At 42.5% G+C, this 9,122-nt stretch overlaps 1 protein-coding gene across 4 annotated transcripts in view; it reads left to right on the top strand.

The window, feature by feature from the left end:
* The first annotated feature begins 233 nt into the window (after positions 1 to 233).
* Positions 234 to 9,122, top strand: part of Pex1 (peroxisomal biogenesis factor 1) — a 38,991-nt gene continuing 30,102 nt past the window's right edge. For 2 of the 4 annotated variants that reach the window (XM_087658583.1, XM_087658582.1), the window contains exons 1-2: positions 234 to 410; positions 5,946 to 6,165. Coding sequence is in view for 2 of the 4 variants with exons in the window: in XM_087658581.1 (XP_087514707.1) it covers positions 282 to 410; positions 6,022 to 6,165 (273 nt within the window). In the remaining 2 variants the exon portion in view is untranslated. The remainder of the gene's footprint in view (positions 411 to 5,945; positions 6,166 to 9,122) is intronic. The other 2 variants (XM_087658581.1, NM_001109220.1) reach the window with 2 other exon arrangements.

Genomic DNA, 9,122 nt, shown 5'->3' with positions numbered 1-9,122 from the left:
ATCCGCCAGCGGTGCTCCTTTGTGTCCAATGAGAGAGCAGTATGGGCCAAGCGTGTTAGGATTGGCTGGAGGATCGACCCCATCGACGATTGTTTCCGGAGAGCGAGACTTCGACGAGCGATGTGCCGCCCCCTAGAGCCTCGGAGGAGCGATCCGAGAGTGACAGCGGTCAGGCGAGTGAAGAGGGGGGCGGCCCCGATCGATGTTCTCGGGCTCCGACGCCCTGGCCTGACGGGAAGCCGGCGGACTCGGCTCTCCGGCGAGAGTTGAACCTTGGGACAATGTGGAGCAGTGATCGCTTAGCCGGTGCGGGGTCTGGTGGGGCGGTCGTGACGGTGGCCTTCACGAATGCTCGGGACTGCTTCCTCCATCTGCCACGGCACCTCGTGGCCCAGCTTCACCTGCTGCAGGTAACGCGATGACCGGACGCGGACACCATCGATGTCTTGTGGGACTAGTGTTCGCTGACACCTTTCCCGGTCCGGACAGTGTTTGCCACCGAACCCGCACTGAGGCGTGAGCGAGGGCCCTCTGCGGGCATGGCGTGGGGAGGCAGTGTGTGCACCTACACCCCGACTAGTGCATCCCCAGACCCTACTGGGCACCCTTTTAACTCGGTTAAACCAGACTGAACATACTAGGGTTCTGCCTCAGCATTCAGAAGCGGTCCTCACTCTAGGATGGAAAGCTCTAGAGAGCTCTTACTGGTTTTGCTAAAGCGTTATCCTGCCAACAAGTTGCCAGTGCAGCCATAGAAGCATTGAGTGGCAGACTTGATTGGTAGATTACCAAGGTTTCCAACCTGTGCCAAAGGTTAATAAAGTGACAGCTCTCCCTGCTTAGGAGGACTTCGGACACCACAAGGGGTGGGGGGGTGACAAGGCAATGGAATTATTCACACCTCGTACTTTCACCTGCGAAGCCAGGATTACTCCATCGGTGGAGAGACAGCCTCCATGTTTTATTAAGAGTGAGCACAGACTCTCTAGTTTGAGTGTATTCATGGGGTTAGACTATTTGAAATCTAAAGTCCTAGGTGCTTGGTAGCGGAATACTGGCTCATAAAAGAAATATCCAAGAGTTTGAAATGACTTGTATTCCACCTTTATTTCCTCTTTGATTTATCTTGCTTTTACAGTCCGCCTATCAAAACACACCAATTTCATCGGAATTATTCCTATTGTTAATTAGTTTGTCTTCACCAAATATTAAATATTCTTTAACTGTCTAGTTCGCTTTCTGTTGGCTAAAAGGAATCAGTCACTGTCACCAAATTCCAGCTTAGTTCACTGTTCCCTGTCATTTCTGATGGAGATTTTCAATGTACTTTCAAATCCCAAATTAATGAGTTTATAGGAATAAATTCACCACTCCATGAGTTTAGAAAAATGCTTCCTTATAGTAACTAAGAATTTGAGCCTAATATGTTGCTCCCTTAGATTCATCAATGTTTAGGAATTCCGTAGTCTTGGTCTTTTTTTTTTTTTTTTTTTTTTGAGATACTAAGTATTCTTGAGAACTGGTTCAAAGGTATCTTTGAAGTTTAAATGTTATTCTTGGAATAAATTGCTGTCAGCAGAACAAAAATTATTTAAAAGAAGATAAAAGTTACCCATAATTCCTATGCCTAGAAATAACTAATACTTGCCTACTTACATCTAATCCTTATTGTTTTCAGAAATGTGGAGCTATAAAAACATATGGTTTTATGTCCTGTTTTTGTGTAGTATTACTATGACCTTTATTTTGTTTAGAGATCATCATTTTTAGCAGTTAATGGTATGATAGCTATAAACTGTCCATAATTTATATAATTGCTCATCATGATGAACTTTCGAACTCAACTTTTAGAAATTTAAAGTGACAGCTCTGTTTTACTGAAACAGTTAAGTGGACCATTTCTTTTTTCATTTCGGGTTATTTAGAATTCCCAGAATAATTGTGTCTTAGTCAGGGTCTCTACTGTTGCAATCAAACACTGTGACCAAAAGCAGCTTGGGGAGGAAAGGGTTTATTTGACTCACACTTCCACAAGGAAACCAGGACAGCAACTCAAGCAGGACACTGAAGGCAGTAACTGGTGCAGAGGTCATGGAGGGTTGCTTGACCTGCTTTCTTGTAGAATCCAGGGCCACTAGCCTAGGAGTGTCACTACCCACAATGGCCCTCCCCCATCAATCACCAATTAAGAAAATGCCTTACAGGCTGGCCTGAAGCTGAATCTTATGGAGACGTTTTCTTAATTGAGGTTCCCTCCTCTCAGATAACTTAGCTTGTATCACGTTAACATGAACATCTAGTACAAATTGGGCTAGAAGGCATATAGGTAAGTATTAAAGCAGAAAGGTTCATGTGTTGGGAATTAATAGGTTGAATTATTTCTTTTGAGCTGAAGCCCTAAGTATGTCACACAGATATGCAGTTAATGGGAGGAAGGGTTACAACAATGGCCTTTATCTGATTTACCTCAAGGTTTTCAGGAGCCAAATATTCTGGTTCTTCCTCAAACTTACTGAACCAGAATCTATGAGGAACAGATTTTTTTAAAGATGTCATAAATCTTCAGGTTACTTAAATACTCAGAGGCGAGAGCCATGGCTATAGAACCATGAAAGGTTAACAGTGGAAGGACCTGAGTTATCTGTCGTTTCCCTACCCAGAGGTGCTAGAAGTCCGAGGCAGGTTCCATTTTCACGCAGATACCTTTCTCTCTTGTCTGCCCGAACTGTGTCAGCGCCACTAGCCTGCTGCTGTTTTCCGCCTGACTGGTCACACTCCTGACTCTGCTCTTTCGCTGGTTCTATGCCTGCCCCCACCGAAGTCTCTTTCTTTTCCTATAAACCCAGGCCTTTAACAATAGTATAATACTTCTCCCACACAGTTCTGTGGATCTCCATTGCCAATAGCTGTGCGTGTATCACTTGTTAACATACTATTTTGTTTCAAATATGTCTTCACACAAGTCCTTAGTCAAGGATTAGGTACCAAGTAGATATTTAACTTAGAAGTTCTCGATCATACTGGTCAACCCTTACCTCTTGCTGGGTTTTCTATTATTACAGGGGCTCACTGTGTAGCCCTGGCTGGCTTGGAACTCTCTGTCAGGCTGGTTTTAAACTCACAGAAGTCCATTCGCTTCTGCCTCCTGAGCATCGGGATTAACGGTATGAGCCACCATGCCTGATCTGTAAGTGGTTGATCTATTCAACCACTCTCTGTATATTTTAAGCTCAGCATTTGCTGTGATTGCAACAGAGAAAGGATTCCTCTGGACACTGGGGTAGGGGGAATCTACACCTCACCCAGAAATTTCCTTGTACAGACTTCTTGTTTGTTTTCTCCTGTTAGTAAGAGACAGTCCAGGCCTTTGACTGAGGCACTCCTGAGGCATGTGCATGTATAGATTCACCTGATTGTTTCTTTCGAGATGATGGCCACAGTATAGGCCAAAGTAAACCAACAGTGCACTTCTTGATTACATTCCTGAAGGGGGCTCTGTTCTATTACTTCTGTCTGACTGAAGGCTTCTGTGGTTCTAATGAAATCCAATGTACAAATCAGCTTAGAACATTAGTTTGCCAAACCTCACTGAGTGCTGCTCATGACTACATTTTGACCAAACGCAAATGACTGAAATGTTTTTCTTGTCTGATAAAGTTGATTTTTTTTCTTTTGTTTTTCCTAGTGGGCTAGTAGATAGATATTTTAGACATTTCAGGATGTCCGTTATATTTCTTTCTTTAATGTCTCTGGTTTTAAAGCTTTCTTACAAAATAGGGGGCACTGAGTTGTAATATCAGCAACTTATGAAACCACCTTAAAAGTGCCTGAGGCTCTGTTACATTTGCCCTTGTAACCTAGACAGTGACCCGGGACTTCTACTTGCTTTTACTTTATTAAACGGTGCTTAGTTGAAAAAGCTTTGCCAGCAAAAACAATTGCGTCATTGCTTGGAAATTGTGAGAAAAATTATGCAGCTAAAGGACAAACCGTGACTTTTGTTTTTTGTTCTTTCAAGACAAGCCTTCTCTGTGTAGCCTGGGCTGTCCTGGCTGGCATTTACCAGGTAGACCAGGCTGGCCTTGAACTCAGGAATCTGCCCGCCTGTGCTGGGATTAAAGGCTAACAGTGATTTTCTTATGTACAGAAGTTTACTAATGAGTGTGTTTGAGAACCATGTTGCCTAAGACTTCTGTATTCTTTGTAATTTGTTCTGTTTAAACAAACGTAGAGTGCTGAAGTTCGATATAAATGAGAGAGTTTGGCTTCACTGTTTTGAGGTTAATGAATTTATTTTGAAATGAATTTAATAACACTTAAGCTTCCCGAGACAAGAAGTCTTCAGGACTGTTTATCAAGGTGCTTGCTGTGTTTTACTAAGAAACGGTAGATGTGTAAAATGCTTGTAGTGTCATAGTAAACGGGTAAAACATATTACAGCTCATCCATAACATAAATACACGATTCACTGACTGGAAAGGGTTGGCAAGAAGTATACAAACTGTTCATATGATTGTGTTTCCCTCCAAGTGCACATATTCCCCAAGATTCCTGTGAGTATAATTGTTTTGGTTTTGTTTTTTCGAGACAGGATATCACTATGTAATCCAAACTTAACCTTAAATCACAATTCTCCTGCCTCAGCCTCCCAAGTGCTAGGATCACAGACATGAAAAACCATCCCTGCCAGTACAGTTCTTTAACTGTAGAGGACTTTGGTCATCTAACTCTCAGCACAAATGGACATATTATGTTTTTGTAATGTTTTTTAATTTTAAGGATTTATTTATTTATTTATTTATTTATTTATTTATTTATTTATTGGTTCTTTTTTTCGGAGCTGGGGACCGAACCCAGGGCCTTGCACTTCCTAGGCAAGTGCTTTACCACTGAGCTAAATCCCCAACCCCAGGATTTATTTTTAATTATGTGTCTGTGATGGTACTTGTGGAGGCCAGAGGACACCAGAGCTGGCTCTCTATACTGACTGCTCTTAATCACAGCGCCATGTCCCTGACCCCTGATTAAACTATGTTTCTAAAGTTTTACGACCTTTATCTGCTTATTCATTTGTTTTGTTTTTGAGACAGGGTCTCACGGTGTAGCCTTGACTGGCATGGAGCTCACTCTGCAGACTAGGCTGGCACTGAACTCTTAGACACTAGCCTGCTTCTATTGCCTAAGTGCTGGGATTAAAGGCATGTGCCACCAGGCCCAGCCAGTTTTATGAACTTTAAAAAGCATTAAGAAACTGCATATTAGGGGGTTGGGGATTTAGCTCAGTGGTAGAGCGCTTGCCTAGGAAGCTCAAGGCCCTGGGTTCGGTCCCCAGCTCCGAAAAAAAGAACCAAAAAAAAAAAAAAAAAAGAGCCAATAAAAAAAAAGTCAAAAGTTGTTCTCTCAGGCTGACCTTCATTCTAAAAAAAAAAAAGAAACTGCATATTATAATATTTCAGGAAGTTGTTAACAGTAATTTCTTCTAGGAACATGGGCCCACCTTTACATTTCCTTTTTAAAATTTTGTACTTTTACTATGTGTATTTATTACTTTTTAAATAAATCTATTGATCAGTAAGAGATGAGATACCCCAGCAGATTGGAGTTTCAAAAGTCTGAACTGTGTTGTTTTATACTTTTAAATTTTAATTGAAGGCTAATGAATTTATACTTTATTAAAACTAGAAGCATTTTCCTGAATGTGTGTAATTTTTTTTCTTCTCATAAGCATACTGAAAGCCTGTGTAAATTCATCCAAGTACCCATGGCATTTTGAATTACGAATCACTTGAATCAATCCATAAGGCTGTCGTAAGACTGTGAGCATGTTGGTTTTGTGGCTAGCTTCTCAACTACTGGATGTTTAAAACAATTCCTGTTTTTTAAATTAGAATGTGAATAAAGAACGATTACCTCTAGCACTGTTTTTGTTTTGTGTATTATAACAGGTGCTTATCTGAATCCAGAGGGAAAAAACCATAAAAGTTATAAACTCCCTTTCTCTCCCATTGTTTGGATAAATAGAATCAAGCTATAGAAGTAACCGGGGATCACCAGCCTACCTACTTGAGCTGGGTGGAAGGCAGGCATTTTAATGATCAAAGTGAAAATGTGGCAGAAATTAATAGACAAGTTGGCCAGAAGCTTGGACTCTCGAGCGGGGATCAGGTAAGTACAAGTGGCCGCAGTCACTTTTTTTTAATGTCACATCCTAAGGTTCAGGCATTTTGAAGGTGAGGTCATTTGTATGCTTTCATAACCAGGACAAGACACTCAAGCTAGCTATATTTTGTTAAGTCACTGTCTCATCTCTAACATGCCTCCAACTCAACTTTGTATTCTAGTTGTTAATTTTCCAGTCAATTTTTTGTGAAATTATTTTTCCTTTTGAGTATTGGGTTTCCTCCTTACTTTAGAACTTCATTTTAGTTCTTGTCATAGTTTGATTATTTATTATGTGTGTATGTGTATGTGGTGGAATGGGGGCCGGGGAGTACTGGGGCCAGGAGGAGGTCAGAAATCATGCTTGGAGGTCGGAAGAGAACTTGCAGGAATCCAGTCTTTCTTTTTTATACCAGAGCTCCAGTGATTGGATTCAGGTTGTCTGTCAGGCTTGATAGCAAGGGCCTTTACCCACGAAGCCATCTCCCTGGCTCCATTTTATACACCTCCCTCCTCTCCCTCCCTCCTCTCCCTCCCTCCCTCCCTCCCTCCCTCCCTCCCTCTTTCCGGGAGTAAAAGATCGTGCCGGTCTTTTACTTATATTATGTTCATCAATTCATTAACTTTAAATATTCAATTTGAATATTCACTTAAAATTTGATTGAAAGTAAAAATTTCCTTTTCCCTTTCCTGAAATAGATGTTACTGTTTGTTGAGATCCAACCAGACCTTTAGGATAAAAAGAAAAGGCGCAAACATGTTTCCCATAATCTTTACTGCACACAGTGTATCACACGCCTTTCTATGTGCAGGCATCAGTGGGTATAAGTTGGGGTTACTTCTGCGAGCACCCACGAATGCCAAGGTCTGTAGATGTTCATATCCTTTTTATGCAGTGGCATGGTGTTTACAAAGACCTGTGTGCATCAGTCTGTACTCTTTAAATCACTGTGAGAGGCTTATAAAACCTAATTCAGTGTCAGTGCTGTATAAATAGTTATATTGTTTAGGGACAGTACCAAGGAAAAGATGTTCAATACAGATGCAGACTTTTTTCTCCATCGTTTTCTCTCTACAGTTGTAAACGTATTGCAGCAACAGACAGAAGGCTGCCTAGCCCCCAAGGCCCGAGTCTTACTTTCTGCAGCTGCCTTTGTAATTTCTCAGAATCCTAAGTAGCTTGGGTATATCGTTCATGAACTGCTTGGGACCAGGCGTGCTTCCGACCTGGGAGCATTTGAAGATCCTACCCATTGGGCAGTCCACATCCAAAGTTGCTCTAGAATGTAAAACTCATGCTCAGAACATTTCAGACTCCAGAGCATTTAAAATTTAGGTTTTCAAGTTAGGGATACTTCACCAATTAATAAGCATAAAATGTCAAAGATGGACTCGTCATGTATGGAGGTGACATGTCATTGTAGGTCTCAATAGATGAAGCCACCTTTCTCTGTATTACCAGGTTCTCATAGCAGAAGGCGAAGGTGCCACATCTTATAAAACTTATTCTGAACTCACGGTGGTTTTTTTATGCATGCTGTTGGTAATTAAAGTAGGTCATTCATGAGACGTCCATAAGCCTCACAGTAGGCTTTTGTGTACCCTATTTTTCCTAGAATTTTATTTTTTTAAATGGGGGGTGTGTACATGTCAGTGTCCAGAGGTTGACAACAGATGTCTTTCTTTTTTTTTTTTTCTTTCTCGGAGCTGGGGACCGAACCCAGGGCCTTGTGCTTGCGAGGCAAGCGCTCTACCACTGAGCCAAATCCCCAACCCCAACAGATGTCTTTCTTAATTTCTCTCCCCACCTTAGCTTTTTTTTTTTTTTTACTTGTTTTGTTTCTGTAAGATTTTTTTTGCCCAAGTATGTATCCAAAGGAGCGCTGTGTGTGAGAGGGTAAGTACTCACAGAAGCCAGAGAAAAAGTCAGATCCCCTGGAGCCAGAGTTCCAAGGAACCGAGAGCTGCCTGATGAGTCCTAGGAACCGAACTTTGCGTTGTCTGGGGGAGGGTGCATGCTTTTAGCTGCTGAGCCATCTCTCCCACATGTGCACCGTAGTTACTGAAACGGGGTCTTGCTGAACCTAGAGCCTGATAATTTACCCAGCCCGTCTGGCCAGCAAGTCGCAAGGAACATGCTCAGGGCTGGGATCGTGGAGCCTTATGGCTTTTACCATGTGAGGGCTCCGGGTCCAAACTCAGATCTTCACGCACACATGGCAAGCTGTCTCCCCAGCCCTTAGAATCGTCCATTTTTGACAGGAAAATGACCTTCGAAGTCACCCATGCCTTGCTTTGCCAACCTATCTTTGCCTGGGATTTCCTAGCACAGTCCAGTGGCAATAGCCCTGGGCAGGATCAGCTTCCTAGGGTGGATTTTGATGTCTTGGTGAGAACTCTGAAGTCCTCCTCCTTTCTCATTTTCATTTTCTTTTTTCTTTTTTTTTCCTTTCCTCCATCTTTATTAACTTGGGTATTTCTTACTTACATTTCAGTTGTTATTCCCTTTCCCGGTTTCCGGGCCAACATCCCAAAGAACATGAATGTCCCCTTGGTAGCCTGGGGAGCGGAGCACACGCTTCCTGGTGGCCGGGAGGCGCTCTGTGTTTCCTCATGCTCATCCCAGCCCAACAGAGTTCATCAGGTGTGATGACTTGTGCCTGTAATCTCAGCTGCTCTGGAGGCTGAGGCAGGAGAATCTTGAGTTCAAAGCCAGCCTTAGCAATGTAGTCAGATACACACACACACACCCCTCCCCGGAATAAAAAGGAAGGAGAGGCTGAAGAGATGGCTCAGTGGTCGAGAGCACTGGCCGCTCTTCTAGAGAAGCCAGATTCAGTTCCCAACACCGATGTCACTGATGTGGCCTTCACCGCTGTCTGTAGCTCCAGTCTTCTTTCTTGGAATATCCTTATTTGTTATTGAAAATGTGCTGTACTTGGATGTTCCTTTGTTCTAAAGTT

This window comes from Rattus norvegicus, chromosome 4, assembly GCF_021556685.1.
Source record: "Rattus norvegicus strain SHRSP/BbbUtx chromosome 4, alternate assembly SHRSP_T2T, whole genome shotgun sequence".
Taxonomy (NCBI): domain Eukaryota; kingdom Metazoa; phylum Chordata; class Mammalia; order Rodentia; family Muridae; genus Rattus; species Rattus norvegicus.
Note: the sequence above shows the minus strand (reverse complement) of the source record. Positions and strands in the feature narration are given on the sequence as shown.